The sequence below is a fragment of the Lichenostomus cassidix genome, chromosome 4A, assembly GCF_008360975.1.
Source record: "Lichenostomus cassidix isolate B80296 chromosome 4A, HeHo_3.0, whole genome shotgun sequence".
NCBI lineage: Eukaryota > Metazoa > Chordata > Aves > Passeriformes > Meliphagidae > Lichenostomus > Lichenostomus cassidix.
In genome coordinates this window covers 540341-556905 of record NC_139485.1, presented here as the reverse complement: position 1 = coordinate 556905, position 16565 = coordinate 540341, and the positions used below count along the sequence as shown (strand labels likewise).

General features: G+C 62.6%; 2 protein-coding genes across 3 annotated transcripts; one reads left to right on the top strand and one right to left on the bottom strand.

Annotated features, from left to right (window-relative positions):
* Positions 1-66: 66 nt before the first annotated feature.
* XPNPEP2 (X-prolyl aminopeptidase 2) lies at positions 67-6196 on the bottom strand. Of its 2 annotated transcripts, none has more exons than XM_085059914.1 (21): positions 5985-6193; positions 5179-5252; positions 4979-5089; positions 4829-4892; positions 4545-4649; positions 4318-4404; positions 4072-4218; positions 3862-3963; positions 3663-3744; positions 3084-3279; positions 2863-2952; positions 2651-2760; positions 2487-2564; positions 2328-2399; positions 2161-2221; positions 1930-1999; positions 1704-1808; positions 1185-1244; positions 931-1007; positions 690-788; positions 67-393 (listed from the first exon to the last, which is right to left on the bottom strand). In XM_085059914.1, exons 1-21 carry the CDS (start codon positions 6028-6030, stop codon positions 187-189), a joined length of 2043 nt encoding a protein of 680 aa, XP_084916040.1. In that variant the 5' UTR covers positions 6031-6193; the 3' UTR covers positions 67-186. The 2 variants fall into 2 exon arrangements, with proteins under 2 accessions (XP_084916040.1, XP_084916041.1); XM_085059915.1 differs by having other exon boundaries at positions 242-416; positions 5985-6196.
* Positions 6197-11415: 5219 nt separating this feature from the next.
* APLN (apelin) lies at positions 11416-13518 on the top strand. The gene is made up of 3 exons (XM_085060851.1): positions 11416-11618; positions 12500-12671; positions 12761-13518. Exons 1-2 carry the CDS (start codon positions 11543-11545, stop codon positions 12664-12666), a joined length of 243 nt encoding a protein of 80 aa, XP_084916977.1. The 5' UTR covers positions 11416-11542; the 3' UTR covers positions 12667-12671; positions 12761-13518.
* The last annotated feature ends 3047 nt before the right edge of the window (positions 13519-16565 follow it).

Below are 16565 nucleotides of genomic sequence, written 5' to 3'. Positions count from 1 at the left end.
GGAGTGGGGCTGGGGGCCCTACACCCGCTGGTGAGGCAGCGCGCAGCACATCGGGCACAACAGGGCCCGCCTTGCTCATGTTTAATCACAAACAAGCAAAGAGAATACAACAAAAAAAGGAAGGAAGTGAGGGCGGGGGAAGACCCGGCCGTGGTGGGAGGGGGTGGTGGGGCCGTCTGTCCGGAGTCAGGCCCCCGGCCCGCTGAGCAGCACCGAGAGCAGCGAGGCGAGGGCCAGTGTGCCCGCGGCGGCGGTGGCCGTGCCGGCGCTGCTCACCGGGAAGGGCTTGGTGCTCTCTAGCAGCCAGCGATATGCCTCCTCCAGCCGCTGCCGCCGCAGCTCCGGCCCCACATGAGCTCGGATCCTTTCGTAGTAGGAGTTCAAGTACCGGGTCTGCAGCCAGGCACCACGGGGACCTCTAGGGGGGCTGTGGCCTGGATGCTTCCCCCCCTACCCCTTGGCCCCCCCGCCGAGCTGCCTCACAGCCTGACCACTGGCTTCACTTGCAGAGCTCATTGCCCCTCTTCATCCACGCATCCATCCTTGCTCTGTCCTCATTTACCCCTTCCAGCCTCATGCCATGGTCCTGGTTTCTTGCTGCATCCACCCCCCAGGCCCCCTTGTGCCCCAGCCACACGTGCTGACCTCGCATCCCGCCTTTGGTCCCCATCCTGAGCACACCCCTGTACCTGCTCTGGGGACAGGAGGCTGAGTTCGATGAGGTTGCGGTCATAGGGCACCAGGGACACCACCTCGAAGGTCAGAAAAGGCTTCTCCCCGCTCTGGTGCTGCCATAGAGAGGTGTCATTGGATGTCCCCAACTCCCTCGGAGTTGCCCCCACCCCTGACTCAATGCAGGCACCCATGCTGTGCCACCCCTGCTATCCCTGCCACCCTTGCCACCCCTGTCACCCCACCCCATCGCCCTACCTCAGTCTGCGCCTCCACCACGAGGGCGACGTCCTCAATGCGGATCCCGAACTCACTGTCCCGGTAATACCCAGGCTCTGGGGCCGGGAAAATGCCTGGTGAGCTCCCAAGCCCAGAGGCTCCCCCAGCTCACCCCAGTGGGACTGGATCTGACCCCTGAGTGGGGCTGAGAGCTAACACCCTGTCCCTGGTATGGCTCTATGCCTGGGGTTGTCCTGGAGAGCAGGGGTGCCAGCCGGGATTCTGGGACATACCGATGGAGGTGAACATGCCGGCCTCCAGCGGCACATTGTTGGACTGGAAGCCCACAGGCCCTGCAGGAACATGTGGTGGGTTAGAGTTCTGGGGACAGCATGTGCTGCAGGGACACACCAGCAAGGGCCACAGAGCCACCAAGGCAAGGACTATAGGGCCACCAGGACAAGGACCTCTACAAGGATGACAACAATCATCCCAGTAAGGATGATCATGCCAGTAAGGACCATGGGACCACCTTGTTAAGGACCACGGAGCCACCAAGGCAAGGACCATGGGGCCACCAAGGCAAGGATCATAGGATCATCCCAGCAAGGACCATGTAGTCACCCTGGCAAGGATCATGGGGCCACCCTGGCAAAGAACACCACACACTGGTGGCTATTCTCCCACTCCCTATTCTCCCACTCCCTAGAAAGGCTCTGCTGTGTGATGAAAAACCTCCAGTGAGCTCCTGTCCTTGTCCCTATCCCTGTAGCTTGGCCCACATGCCCAGCACTGGTGCTGGTGCCACCTACACTCATGGACTGAGAGGAAGTTGCCAATGCCATGGCCGGTCCCATGGCCGTAGTTGAGTCCAACATCCCAGAGCGCCCGGCGGGCAAAAGACTCCACCGTTCTCCCTGGGAAATGAAGAGGTGGGCTGGGGGCCAAGGAGCCTATGGGGACCCCCGGGCCCTCCTGCTCCCTGTGCCAAGGGTCCTGTGCAGGGCCAGGCTGCCCAATGTCAGATTTGGCATCCACCTGCTGTGTTGGATGGGAAGACGAGGCGGGAGAGGTCGATGTTACCCATCAGCACACGTGTATAGGCTTCCTGTGGGGCATGGGGTGGGAGGTGAGCATGGTGGTGCCTGGACACCCACTCCTGCACATCCAGCCTTGGCTGGGACTATGGTGCTGAGTGCCACAGGGAATGCTGGGCAGTGCAGTGGTGTCCTGGGCAGTGCAGGGGGATGACATGGGAGGGGGCGGTACCTTCTGGAACGGGGTGGGCTCACCCCAGTGCACTGTCCGAGTGATGTCTGTTGTCCCATCCCTGCAATGGGGGGACATGAATGGGGGTGATGAAGCCCCAGTGCTGGCTTTGGGGGTCACTGTGTGTGGAGCTGTGGTGGGGGGGATCTCTGTTCAAAGCTACGCACAGATATTGCCCTCCGGTGTCAAAGAGGTACATCTCTCTTGCAGACAGTGTCCGGCTGCTCCCGTTGGAGGGGCTGCAAGGGGAGGGGGGTCAGAGCCCTCTCCCAGCCGCCCATTGCCCACTGCCCTCTGCCCACCACCTACCACTGCCCCAGCCATACCTGTAGTGGGCCAGCGCCGCATTGAGCCCACTGGCTGAGATGGACTGGAAGCTGGGCCCTTGGCTGTGCTCCTGGGCCCTGGAAGGCAGGAGGGAGGAAGGGAGGTGCTGGGGGTCCCTGACTGCCCTTTGCTGGGCAGGGCAGGCCTGGGGGGGAGCACTGACCAGCGAAGTGCATTGATGTGCTGAGCCCCTGAAAACTCATCCACCTGGCCCTGTGGGACTGTCTTCTCCAACCACAGCAGATACTGGATGACGGCCACTGCATCCCGGACCTGGGGGTACCCGGTGGCACCAGGGAGGGGGCATCAGCACCCCACTTTCTCCGGTCTCCCCCCCATTCTGCAGGGGACTGTGGAGAGGGGGTCAGCCCTTACGTGGGCAGCTTGCAGCATCTTCTGCTCGTGGGTGTTTTTCACAGCCTTGGCCATCATGACAGGCGAGTAGTTCTCCTCCAGCAGCTTATCCTGTGAGGGCAGGCGAGAGGTGGCACAGCTACCTGTCCCCTCAGGCCCCAGGGGCGGCCACAGTGTGGTGACACAGGGACATCCCCGAGCCTGCAGGACCCACGTGCCCCACGGCCAGGCTCGGTGTCTACCTGAGGGATGATGCCGTAGAGGCCATAGGTGGTGTACTCGGTGCCCAGCCACACGGTGACGTTGCCCTGGGCGTAGCGGCGCAGTTGGGCGCTCACCTGCTCGTACTCCTGCAGCTCCACGCACAGCGGCCCCGGGCAGCCCGAACGCAGGGACTCCCGCGCCGCCACCGAGAGCCGAGACCCCTCCACAAACAGGCTGGGGAGGGTGCGGGATGGGGCAGGCACAGACGTGGGGGTCACCTGCTGCCTGTGGTCCCCCCAAAGCCACACCAGCAGAGGGGGGACCTGTTGGGCTCAGAAGGGATGCTGAGCGGGGAATGGGAGGAACTCAGGCTGTGAGGGAAGGGAGTGTGCTGTGACCTGGAGCCGACTACGAGTTGGGGTATGGATTGGGAAAGATGTGCAGCTCGGAGGGACAGTCAATGGGGCTGGGCGTGGCAGGATGTGGTGGCTCTGGGAACGGGGGCAACGGGGCTGAGAGGAGGGTCCCGTGGGGGCTGGCTCAGGAAAGGAAGGATGGAAAGGGGCTGGGTGGTGAGCCCCCTCCATGCCCCGTGCCCACAGGGACGTGCTGCCCACCTTATGGTAGTGTTGGTCAGGAGGGTGTAGGAGTAGAAGACGGGATTGTAGGGGATGTCATCTCCACGGAGGTTGAACAGCCCTGCCAGGAACGAGACCTCCGAGACCTCCGTGCCTGCAACTGCCACTGCCCTCCCACCGCCAGGGCTCGAGCCCAAGGCCCCTGCCATGGCACCGCCACGGCACCGTGGGTACTTACAGGCTGTCTCCTCCAGCCCCGACAGCAGCACGGCTGTGGGGTGTCGCACGTGCTGCTCCATGCGCTGCCGAATCCCAGCCACCTTCTCCTGCCAGCTGCTCCCTGAGAGTCGGGAAAGTGGTCGGCTCAGTGCTGGGACCACAGTGGCCCCGGGCTTGGAGCGCTGTAGGTGAGCGCTCGCCCAGCAGCTGAGGGAGGCTGGGGTCAGACCTGTGAACTCTGCTGGGAGGTTGTAGATCTCGCTGGAGGAGGGAAGGGGTCTCTGATCACCCCACGCCTGATCCACAAGGTTGGTCTCGACGGGGAGCAGGGTCCGGCCGGAGCCGTGCAGAGCCCGGCTGTAGCTGTTCCAGGTGTCTGGGGGTAAGCAGCCCGCAGGTCAGGGTTCCTGATATATCTACACTCAGGGGCTGCCCTCCCGTGGACAGAGTGACCCCCGGTGTCAGCCAGCCCTACCGATGGAGAAGAGGAAGGGGTCCAAACCGACTTTCTCCCCCACAGGAACCGCCTTCAGGATCCACATCCCGATAGACTCGATCGAAGCTGCACGAGAGAGCTGGGTGGCACTGCGAGTTTGCACTACGTCCCACCCCATACTTAGCCCGCAGGAGGCTGTGGCAGGGGCTCGGGAGGGTCCTAAGAGCGGGGAGACTCAGCAGTCTCCCATCCTGCCCCGCACTGACTTGTCCTCTGCAGCTCCCAGTTGCAGTCCAGCTCCCGCTCTGCCTGGGTCCAGTAGCGGCCGTCAGTCCACAGGACAGCCTTGTCCTGCGTCACCACAGCGGTGCCTGGGACGGGAGTGGGGGCTCAGGGGACACCTCTTTCTCTCTCCCTGCGGCTGGCAGGGACTTCCAGAGGCTCTCAGGGACTTGGACCGTGCCATGCGCATGGATGCCCGGGAATGAGGATGACCAGGCAGGTGCCAGTCCCCCCAGCAGTGACACGAGTGTTTGGGGGGTGCCCTCACCTGCAGAGCCGGTGAAACCAGTGAGCCAGCCCAGCCGGGCGTCCCGCTTGGAGATGTACTCGCTCTGGAGTCGGGATGGAGCCATGAGAGGTGGCTGTGGGCGCCAGCTGGAAGCGCGTCCCACCCGGTGGGGGAAAACTCCTGCCTTACCATGTGGGCATCCGTGGAGGGCACGATATAGGCGTGGACGCCATAGGTCCACATGGTGCCCCGCAGCGCAGCCAGACGCGCCGTCGTGTTGGTGGCCGTCGGTGGCAGGTACTGGTGGCACAGGGAGACGTGCTGAGACTGTGCGGGGACCCCATGCAGGGGGTCTCAGGAACAGGGAAGGGGAGCGAGGCGAGACTCACCGGTGGGTCCGCGGAGCAATTCCGGATGTCACCCCTGGTGGAAGGAGCCCGTGTCGCCTGCCCTGCAGCACAGCCTGTGGTGCGGCGACACCCAGGAGTCTCAGGCAGCAGCGTAGGGTCCTGCTGGTCCCCTGCTCCAGCCTGGAACCTCACCCGGCAGCTGTGACCCTCGTCCCCAGCCCCAAACACCAGCCAGCCCAGCTTTGGGGCTTTTTGCAAAACCCAGTATTTTTAGCCCTGGGAATAGTGCGTGAAAACCAATGTCATCCCTTGGTTCAAGAGGAAGTAAATCTCCCAGTGCCCGTGGTACAGTAGGATCATCATGGGGAGCAGCTGGTACCCATCACGCCCAGAAGCAGGGAGAGACTGGCAGGAGCCTGGCTGGAGCATCCCAGCACCGGGGCTGCAGGAGGAACTGGCTGATGGTGGGGCCGTGTCCAGCCGGACCTGGCCTCTCCCTAGGGCTCTTGGCACAGGGTGCCACCACCACTCCCTGAGCTCTCCATCACATGGCTCCTCACCTTGGGCCAAAGGAACACGGCTTGTGTCCATGGGACAATCCTCAGCATGGGGGACCTTGGGCACCTGGTCTGTGCACCCTAGGGGGGCTGCTCCGTACCTGTCACCTGCCCTGAACCCATCCATTGGGCAGCTGGGCAGGGTGAGCCCCAAGCCACAGCCTGGCTCCTACCCCGGCCTGGACCCACTCCTGCTTCAACCCGAGCTGGATACGTTCTCTGTATTTGGTTCCTGGCAGTCCCAGATGTGGCGCCCCACCCCAGCACCCAGCCCACCCTCTGCCATACCGTGGAGCAGAAGCGCCCAGGCTGCGATCCAGAGGGGGGAGCACATGGCTGCCCGGGCCGTGCCCGGTGGGACGAGGCGCCAAGGGGACACTGTGCGTGACTGGTCCCTCCTCCTGTGCCTTTGCCCCAGGGGCAGAGGGATGCGGGATGGGAGGGACTAGGCCCTGGCAGATATAGGGAGTGGGGAGCAGGGTTTGTTGTCCCTTTGGAAAGTGAATTCCGCTGCTAAATAAAAGCAAACAGCAAAATCAGCACAAAGTCCAAAGATCCTGCAGGAGCAGAGGTGGGAGTGTGCCAACTAAGCTTGGCACAGACTGATGGCCAGGGGGAAGTCAGGGAAAGACTTTGCTCCCTGGGGAACCCCCATGTTCCAGTGCCATGGAGAACTGACATAGGGTCTCTGGGGTGAGGGCCAGATACCCCCCAAGCCAGTCAGCCCCCTGCGCTGTCCCTCCTCCTCCACAGGACATGGAGCCATACAGAGCATCCCCCTGGCACAGCGCAGTCCCTAGCCTAGCACCCCGAGGCTGGGGCTGACAGACACGGGAGGTTGTGGAGCCTCATCACCAGTGCCAACCATTACAGCTGTCAGCAGGGCATAGTGCCCGTCCTCCTGCTGAGCAGGGCTGGGAGCTGGAGCGACACCCAGAGCACCAGGGACACCCACCCCAGCCTGTGGCTCCTGCAGCCGGCTAGGTGACAGGAAAACACAGTATTGTATCCCCCAGCTATGGCTGGGCCCCTCATTTTTTGGTGTGGCTGTTTTTACACTGCAGCTGCAGTAACGGGGCCTGTGATCCTGCACCAGCACTACTCTTACTCCAGGGAAAAAGAGGAAAGCACCGAGCACCACGTCAGCGCCCATCTCACGCTCACCCCAAACCTCAAGGGACATGGAGCATCCAGCAGAGGGTGGGAAGGAGACCATATCCTCAGTGGGAGCCCTGAGCTCCCCAGTGTCCCCAGGGAAGACCTGAGGTCCCAGGGATGTGGGGCAAGAAGGGGAGAGGATCCGGGATGGCACAGTACCAGTTGTCGTGGGGTCCAGATGGCTGTACATCATACACCTGCAGAGGGTATGGTGGTTCAGGTTCTGAGTACTTTGTGGGGGGACAGGTCTTGCTGGCTCTCCCTGGCCTGAGGGAGCTGGCTGAGGTTCAAACCACATCCAGTACGAGCACCCAGCATTTGATACGGGTGGCCAACATCTGCCATGGACACCCATGGGCTGCAGGAGCAGGGATGGACATGCTGCTGCTCCTCCTGCTCTGTCCAGCTCTGGTTATGGAGCAGCATGGGGACCCATGGGACAGAGACAGAGTCTGGAAGGAGCGCAGAGGGATGGGGCCATGGAACATGTGGTGCCACATCCCAGCTTTTCACTTGTGCAATGACATGGAAAAGGGACCAGACTTGGGAGAGACAGAGCAGGATGTCTGAGCCCAGCTTGGTCCAGGGGGTGGTTTTCTGGGGAGCAGGAATACACACAAGGACTTGAAAGGTGACCTCAGTCCTGGTGGGAGCACCTGGTCCTGCTGCTGCAAGGGTAACACGGATGATGAATCTGGAGTGCTTGGTGGGTCAGGTTGGAGACACCGGCGCAGAACATGTGGGCAGTGTGCCAGAATGGAGCAGCCCTACATAGGCAGAGACATGTGGAGGAGGAGGAGGGTGTTGGCTGAACCATGCAGGTGGGCACCAGGCCCTGTCCACTGGCCAGGACCAGCAGCCACTGCTGAAGCTGCAAAGGGACTTGTGCTCCATGGGTGGATCCTGCTGGGATACGACCTTTGTCCCATCAGGCCCATCAGCTCCACACCTCCCTGCGTCTGCCTTGCTAAAACCTCATTATCTTCCTCTTAAGGGGCCTTGACCCTGAGGCCTGTCACTTTGATTGCACAGGTACGTCCTCCAGTGGCTTTAGTGACTCTGGTTGTGGAGAGAAAGGCTGGAAGAGGGGCAGATCTGCTGCCACAGGCGTTGGAAGTGTTCATCCCTGGCATGGACACAGATCAGGGATGAATGCACATCCCCAGCCAGGACAAGTCATGTAGTCACAGACTGGTTTGGGTTGGAAAGAACATTAGAGATCCTCTAGTTTTTACCCCCTGCCACAAACAGGGACACCTTCCCCTAGACCAGGTTGCTCCAAGTCCCTTCCAGCCTGGCCTTGAACACTTCCATGGATGGGGTAGGCACAACTTCTCTGGGCAACATGTGCCAGGACCTCACCAACCTCACAGGGAACAATTTCCTCCCTGTGTCTAATCCACACCAATCCTCTTTAACTTAAAACCACTCTGCCTTGACCTGTTGCAATGGGCCCTGCCAAAAAGTTTATCCCCACAGACTCACATCCCCACCCAGGCTTCCCAGAGCACTCCCTACAGGATCATTGTTCATCACAGCCCGTAAAGATCTTTGGAATTTGATCCCCTCTTCCCGGGCATGGGGTCCCTGCACCCAGCTCTCACAGGCTTGACCTCAAGGCTGAACAAAGTTGGGTTTTTGGTGACCACAAACCCTCCGAGCTGCTCCGTCCTCCCAGTGGCACTTCATGGCCTATTGGACAGACAGGTGTTTACCTATCTTTACTTGCAGTGCCTGTCCAGCTGGGTCACTGAACTGTCTGGCTGTGTCACTTTGCCGACTGTCCAGGTGTGACCCCCCAGGGATTGTCCGGCTGTGTCCCCACACTGTTTAGTGTGTCCCTGCCCCACCTGTCCAGCAGTGTCACCACTCCACCTGCTGTGACACTGATTCGACTGTCCAGCTGTGGTACTGGGACCCTGCTCACCACGAGGTGGCACCAGGACTGCACCGTGGCTCCGCACAGACCCCTGTCCTGTGTCCCACTGCCCTGTGTCCTGTCCCTAATCACCCTGCAGCTCTGGCGGCAGCAGAGCCGGGTGATCCCCTAGCCATTTGGTCATTCCGGCTGAGCCCTGGAAAGTTCATGTCACGAATGCTCTCAGGCTGCCCGTGTCTGGCATCACCCACTGGTCCCCCACTCTGAGAGGACCCCAGGAAGGGGCAGGACAGGCACAGGTGGGAGGGGGACACCAAAGCTGCTGTGATTGTTACTGCAGCTTCCCAAAGATGCCATGCGGTGCCGTGGGGACAGTCAGGCAGCACTTTGATGCCATCCTGTTCATTAGTGACCTGCGTTAATGATGCCTCGTCCTCCCTGGCTGGTTCCTGCCAGGGCCGGGGATGGGGGCTGCACCCTGCTCCCAGGAGGTCCTCACCCCCTTTATTGCTACCCTTTGAACTCCGCTCTGCAATGCCATCGTGCCCCCCAATGCATCCTCCTCCTCGCCCAGCACGGGGGGTGGCACGGGCTGTCCCTGGGGACCCCCAGGGCCGCATGTCGCTCCGAGCCAGCGTCAACAGGACGAAGCTCCTTGGCCGCCGCGCGTCCGGTGGGGCCCGTCCCTCCCGCGGGAGGTTTCCTCGAAGACGAGCCGGAGGAAGGCTTTGGGGGGACATCCTCCCTTTGTGGGCTATTGTTGGCCTTCCGTCACCTGCAGAGGCCGCGGGGTGACTCAGGCCGGGGTGACGCGCCCGGCAAACAGGACGCGGGGAGGGTGTGCGGGCGCAGGAATGCGGAAGCCAGCGGTGGCACCGGGATGCTGCCAGGACCTCTGAGGATGCTCTGGCGGGCAGGGTGTGCCCAGTGATGTCTATCCAGGGGATGGGCTGGGCAGTCCACACTGCACCGCAGAGCTTGGCAGCTGGGTTGTAGGGATGAGGTTCCAGCTCCTGGCCCTCCTGAGGGAGCACCCCCACTTTGGGGGGTGCACAGCACTGGAGGGCAGTGCTGAGCCTACATTGCTCCAGAAGCAGGAGCTGCAGGAGAACCTGGGGCGAGGGGCCACAACCAACAGGGCTGGAACAGGTTCAGGGGATGTGCCCCTGCCGTGGTACCACAGACACGTGTGGGGCTGTGACATGGAACCCACACACCCTGTACAGCCCCTCCTCACATCCCCACACCCCCCTGTAGTCCCTCTTACAGTCCCCCCTCCCAATCCAATACAGTGACCAGCGCTTTCTACAGCCTCCCCCATACACCCTGACCCCCACACAGCCCCTCCTGCAGCCCTCCCATACACCCCTCTTTCTCCCCACACCCTGTTGGGGCAACTCCTCTCACCCCACTGGCAGAGGCTGTCCCAGGGTGCAGTTGTACTTGTCACCCACCTTGCGGGGGGCTCACCCTGGCCAGGTGCCAGGTGCCCCCAAAACTACTGCAACACGCCCTCCTCAATTGGGCAATTGGGAAAATACAACTAAAAGATCGAGATAGGGACCAGGATGTCACTTACCAGGTACTGGCATGGGCAAAACAGACTCGCTTTGAGGCAATTAATTGAATTCCATAAAATTATGGAATAATGGAGTGGTTTGGCTTGGAAGGGACTTTAAAACCCATCTTGTTCCAATCTCCTACCATGGGCAGGGACATCTTCCACTGGACCAGGTTGCTCCAAGCCCCATCCAAGCTGGCCTTGGACACTTTCAGGGATGGGGCAGCCACAGCTTCTCTGGGCAGCCTGTGCCAGGGCCCCACCTCCCTCACAGCCAAGAATTTCTTCCTAATATCTGATCTAAATCTCCCTTTTTATACATTTTATCACCAATCAAATCAGAGCAGGGTAATGAGAAAAAAACCCCAAACCTTAACCCCTTCCCCCATCTCTCCCTTCCTCCTGGGCTCAAAGTCATTCCTGATTTCTCTTCCTCCTCCCCTCTAAAATGGGGACTGTGGACAGTTCACCGCACACTGACCCTTGTGCAGACACTGCCTGGCTGGTGGGGACTGGAGGGCACTGTGGGTGGGGGCAGAGAAGAAGAGCCCCCTGCCCCCTTGGGTGCCAGAGGAAGGGGAGTACTGGGAGGGGGGCTTGAGCCAGGTGAAGTGGAGGGTCCCGAGATCTGAGAGTCAGACTGAGAGGGGGGGTCCCAGGACCAGGATGGAAGGAGACATCCTGGATCCTGGCTGTGCAGGGGTCCCGGGCCAAGCTGGGAGCAGTGTTGGGGTCTGGGGGCCATTCTGGGTGTGGGGGTCCCAACTCCAGCCTGGGTGGACATCAGCTGGTCCTGGGCCAGGCTGAATGCGTGGGTCCCAAAGTCAGTCTGAATAGCGGGTCCCGGATCATTCTGGGTTCCAGGGTCCCAGATGCAGCTTGGGTGGGGGATCTTGAGCCAGGCTGGGCACAGCAGCCAGGGCCAGGCTGGGAGAAGGTCCCAGATTCGAGCTGGATGGGGGGTCCCCCGACAAGCTGGGGTGGTCTCAGAGCACTGGGGATGCGATGAGGGGGTTGTGGGTGGGGGATCCCCTGGAGAATGTTCCGGGCAGGGATCAGGCAGCAAACTCGGAACGGGGAAACCCGTGGGGGTGTCCCGGCGGCGGGGCGGGGCGGGGCGGGGGGCGGACACCTCCCCTCATCCAGGGGGCCAGATGACGGGCCGCGACGGGGCCGGGCCGGGCTCTCACCGCCTACAAATGCGACTCCCCCGGCGGTCGCCCCCACCGCCCCCCGCCGCCCCCCGCCATGGCCGCGCCGCGCCGGCTCCTGGCCCCGCTGCTGCTGCTGCTGCTGCTGCTGGAGCTCGTCCTGACCGCCCCCGGTGAGAGCGGAAAACTCGCGGGGACCGGGCCGGCAGCGGGGGATGAAGGAAGGGAGTGAGGAAAGCGGGGACCGCGGGGACTGCGCCGGGGGGTGGCCGCGGACTGGGGGCCGCGGGGGGACGGGCACCGCCGCCCGTACCACCGGGATCCGCTGCCGTTGGACTGGGGAAGGACAAAGAGCTTTCTATGGAGCCGAAACGCCCCTGCTCCCCGTGCAGAGCGGGAGCGGGAACGTCCGGAGCCGCGGTGACAGCCCCGGGCATCGCCGGCTCCCGCAGCGGGAACCACGCAGGGCTCGGCCCCGGTCCCGGCTGCCAACCGGCCCCGCTTGGGTATGGGACTGGAGGTGCTGGGACCGGAGCTGGGAGCTGAGCCGGGACCAAAGCATCCCCGTCAGGCGCCCCGCGGGAGCAGGACCGGTGCTGGGACTGGAGCATCCCCGACAGGCACCCAGGGGAGCAGGAGTAGTGCTCAGGGACCAGAGCATCGCGACCGGGGGTTCCACGGCCCCGGGGGAATGGGACCTCTGCTGGGAGCACCACCACCAGGCACCACAGGGATGCGGGGGAACGGCTCAGAGTGAAGGGCTGAGGGTCTCGGTGGCACAGAGAAGGGGGTGGCTGTGGGGAGGGCTGGTGCAGAAGGCAGAGGCTGGGCACCCCGTTGCCTCACGGTGATGCCGGTAGCCGTGGCCGCATGAGGTAGCCATGCTTGGCACAGGTGACCGGGCCGTCCTGGCACAGGAAGCACGTGGCAACGATAGGTCTACTTGGGGACAATCCAGGAAACCGGCCGGCCCAGGGCCAGGCAGCCCCATGGCACTATTGTCCCTGTCCCGCCTGGGGGGACACCTGTCTAACGCCGTTCCTGATGTCCTCAGGGCCACTGGGGCAGGCGCCGAACAGGAAGGACGCGCAGAACGGCATCGCCCGAAGGCTGGTGCGGCCGCGGGGCGCACGGCGTGGGACCGGGCAGCGGCCCCGGGGCTGGAGGAAGTATCGGCGGCCCCGGCCCCGGCTCTCCCACAAGGGCCCTATGCCCTTCTGAGCCAGGTGAGATGCAGCGGGGCGTGGGGGTGCGGGGAAACGTGTGACAGTGCCGGGAGGGAACTCATATGTACTTGGGCTTGCTCTCGTTACAGGGCTGCCACCGGCTTTCCATGGACGCGGCTTCCATCGCTCGAGCCGTGTCCTCGCCCGCTCCACTCATCCTCCAGCCCTGAGTGTGGGGTCTCCCCGTAAGCCCTCGGCTGGCCCCACCTCCTCCCTGCGGTTGCTCCCGGTGGTCCCGGTGCCGTGTCTGGCACGGCGGATGCCTCCTGCCCTCTTCATTGCCTCCCAGAGCCGGCTGGAAGTGGGTTGCCTGCAGAGGGGCCAGGCTTGCTATGATGCCCTGTCCCGGTGGGCACAGGGCTGCCCTGGCCATCGGCTCGCCGGGACCACGGGCTTTGCGCAAAGCACTTTGTCAGGTGGAGCAGCTTCTCCTCAGGGGTCTGTGAGCGCCGTCGGGCCCGCAGGTCCTGCCCCAGCGCTGTCCGCCACCCCCATGCCAGGGGGAAGCACACAGCTTGTCACGGGTCTATTTATTCCCATGGTGCTCATCACACACCCTGGGTGAGCTGCCCTCCCTGGTGAGTGTGATGTCCCTTTCCTGCTGGCAGACCCACCTCCTGGGGACCCCTGTGGTGTGGGGTGCCCACCCAGGACACACTGTGGGGCCCTTGGCCCCTCTGCTTTATGGGACAGAAGGAGCAGGGGAGCACTGGGGTCTCTGTCAAGCTCTGTCATACACCAAAGAAAGGGCCCTGGCTCTAAGCTGGGCCCTGTTGATCATCTCCTGTGTCTGTAAAGATTTCTTTCATGTAAATACATCTTTATAATAAAGAGTTATGATTATTAACTTAGTAAATGCTGATTTCTGGAAATGCAGGTAGGGGTTGCTCTCCTGCTGGTGGGGAGGGACCCAGCCATGGCAGCCCCTTCCCTAGCCCATTGCTGGCAGAGAAGGTGCTCAGCAAGGAGTGAAGCCATGTGCTGAGCCTGTGGAACTGGCGAGGAGAATGGGAAAACACAGGCCAGAGAGGCTGGGAGGTGGAGGAGGGGATGCTGGAAGGGCACAGGGATGCTGGTCTCAGCAGGGCAGTGAGGGGCTGGGGGACCCTTGGGCCGTGGAACAAAGGCCCTGTCTGCAAGTGCTGCTCTGAGGGTGCCGCTTTTAGCCTTCTGTGGTTTATTTTTGTGAAGAGGGTTTGGGCCTGGCCTGGCCCTAGTGGGAGGAGGATGAGGCCAGCGAGATGTGCAGGGATCCAGGGGAGGCTGCTGGAGCCACCTGTGCCACTGCCCAGCACCTTGCCCAGTGCGGGACAGGCAGCCACCCCAGTGCTGCAGGGCAGTGGCTCAGTCCTGGACACAGCTCTCACAGGTTCCATATGACTCTGCTGCTGTTGGACAGTCCCAGTGGCTGCTGGACCCTCTCTTTCGCCCAACCCTGACCCCACCAGCCCATGGCAGTCGCCCCAATGCCCTGCACACAGGGGCAGCTGTGAGAGATGGATACCTGTGATCTTCACCCTGGGCATCCCTGCCCAGTGCTCTAGTCACTGCTATCCCTGGTGTCCCTGTTTCTGGTGTCCTTGTCCCTGGTATCCCTAGCATTCCTCTTCTCCACGTCCCCATCCTTGCATTCCCTGTCTTGGTGTCCCCACCCCATGGGGCTGGAGGTGAGCAGGCAGCAGTTCAAGGCCCACGGGACTGAGGGTCCCTGTAAGACCCTGCAGGTGGGAAGGAGGGGCTGAGCCCTGCAAAGGGATGGGACCCCCGGCACAAGACACCCCCAGCCATGGCTGGGACCCCTGAGAGAGGTGGCGCTCATGCAGGGCCTCCAAACCCCCCACTGTTTGCAGGGGGCTGCCCACAAAAGATGTCCTGGGCGGGGGGCTGTGGGCAGGGGCTGTGGGTCGGCCATGCCGGCAGGGAGGGGGTTAAGGGGCTGTGCAGGAGCGGAAGGGCTGCAGCTGTGGGCTGGGAGCAGGGCCTGGGGAAGCGTCGGGACCCAGCTGGCCTCCATTAGCTCATCCGCTGGGACCGGGAGGGATGCACTGCCCGGCCACGCGCCAGCACGCTCCTGCACGCCTGCTGCACGGCCTACGAGCCACCGCCACCCTGTGAGACCCTGTGAGCCACTGCCAGCTGCACTGAGAGCCTCTGCCACCCCCACCCTGCTTCATGGCCACCCCACGAGCCACTGCCACGCTGCTTTGCCACCACCAGCTACCCCACAAACCCCAAGCAGCCACTGCTGGTGCCCCCATGATGGTCTGCATGGGTGGGCAAGGGTTGCTGGCTCACTGCTCAATCCTGTCCTGGCACTCATGCCCAGTTCTCCAGCCCCAGCAGCCTCCCAGAGCTGGAGTGGGGTAGGGCATGGTGCCCTGGCCACAGCTCCCCCACCTCTAGCTCTGTTATTGTTCCTCCATTGCCAACCTACCATACTGTTGCTATTGGTTTAAACTGGGAGGGCTCTCCCCCTGCACTTCAAACCACCCCTCAGTACCCGTGGCTTGCCTCCCCAGCTGCAGCAGCCAGTACCTTACCCAAGAACTTTGGTGGGGTAGCTCCCTGGGCACAGGCAGGACAGGCAGTGGGGGGGGGGGGGGGGGGCTTAGTAGACCCCCAGAGTGACTCTTGAGGCTGTGCCAGTGAGGCAGCGATGTCCCACGTCCCCCAGGCATCGCCCAGCTCTAAATGCTTGGGCTGCGGCCAGGGGCGGCACAGCTGAGCCCTGACCCCAGCCCTCCTGCACCAGCCTGGAAGGAGGAGGCCAGGGAAGACCTCCCGGCTGGGCTGTGGCCAGCCTGGAAAGAGGAAAAGGCATCAGGGCCAGGAGACCTAAGGAATCTCTGGCTCTTCCTGGCCTGGCCTGCTGCCCGCAGGCAGGTGGGAGCTGCTGAGCTCGGCTGTGCTTCCTGTGCCACAGCCCCTGCACTGCAACAGGGAGCTGGGGCAGAGCAGGCAGTGGGCACAGGGCAGTGCTGGGGACAGGGACACAGGCAGTGGGCACAGGGCAGTCCTGGGTGTGCAAGCAGGGTCTCAGCAGGGCAAGGATGGGGTCTGCCAGGTCCCAGCTCACTGAGCAGGGAAAACAGATGCCAGGGGCACTGGGAGAGAGGTTGAGCAGTCATAAGAGCCCTGCAGTCCTTGGGGACCTCTGGCTGCTCACCAGGGCAACAGGGAGAGCTCATTGCCCACCTAGGGCTAGCAATGGATGTTCAGCATGGCTGTGGGACACCACCAGCTCCTCCAGCCCCACAACCAGCATCCCTCAGTGCCAAGGTTCATGGTGGGCTGATGCATGTGTGAGACCTCTGGAGTTGCACCCCAACAGCCTCCAAGGTTCCCCCCAAGGATTCTTGTACCCTCCTGAAGAAGAGGATGGGCAGGCCAAGGCTTTGTCCTATCCCCAGGGAGCATCAGGCCTTTACTCTCACTCCGGCATTTCCGCCAGCAGTGGCAGGAATGCGGTGGCTGCGGGAACAATGCCGACATCTTGTGCTGGTCCCCTCCGTGACAGCATGGGAGCAGCTGCCCAGGCACAGCCCTGCTCCCAAGGAGCCAGCAGGAAGCAGATGGAGATGACACCGGCTGCTGTTTCCTGTGGCAGGACACACGGGCTTTCTCCACCACTGCTCCCCTTACAAGCACAGCATGGCCTTGGGGACCACAGGCATTACTGCTCAGGGCTGCCAAAGCCGTGTGCCACACATAGGCACCACCACCCTGCTGCACTCACTGCCCTGGCTGGACCTGGTGCCATCTCCATCCCAGTGTGGTATGTGCCACCCGCTGCTGGACAGGTTACTGGCACCCGGCTGCATGCTGTCAGCACAGCAGGGGTGCACTCAGGAGCTCAACCAGCAGGAACCAGTGGCACTGGACCCTCTGTCACTG

Bases quoted from the DNA above. Each gene is read 5' to 3' on its own strand.
- APLN (XM_085060851.1), top strand. From the start codon at position 11,543: ATGGCCGCGCCGCGCCGGCTCCTGGCCCCGCTGCTGCTGCTGCTGCTG. The intron at 11,619-12,499 runs GTGAGAGCGGAA...TGATGTCCTCAG, and splicing joins GCTCGTCCTGACCGCCCCCG to GGCCACTGGGGCAGGCGCCG.
- XPNPEP2 (XM_085059914.1), bottom strand. From the start codon at position 6,030: ATGTGCTCCCCCCTCTGGATCGCAGCCTGGGCGCTTCTGCTCCACG. The intron at 4,405-4,544 runs GTCAGTGCGGGG...TCTCTCGTGCAG, and splicing joins CTGGGAGCTGCAGAGGACAA to CTTCGATCGAGTCTATCGGG. The intron at 1,008-1,184 runs GTATGTCCCAGA...TCCCGGCCCCAG, and splicing joins CGGCATGTTCACCTCCATCG to AGCCTGGGTATTACCGGGAC.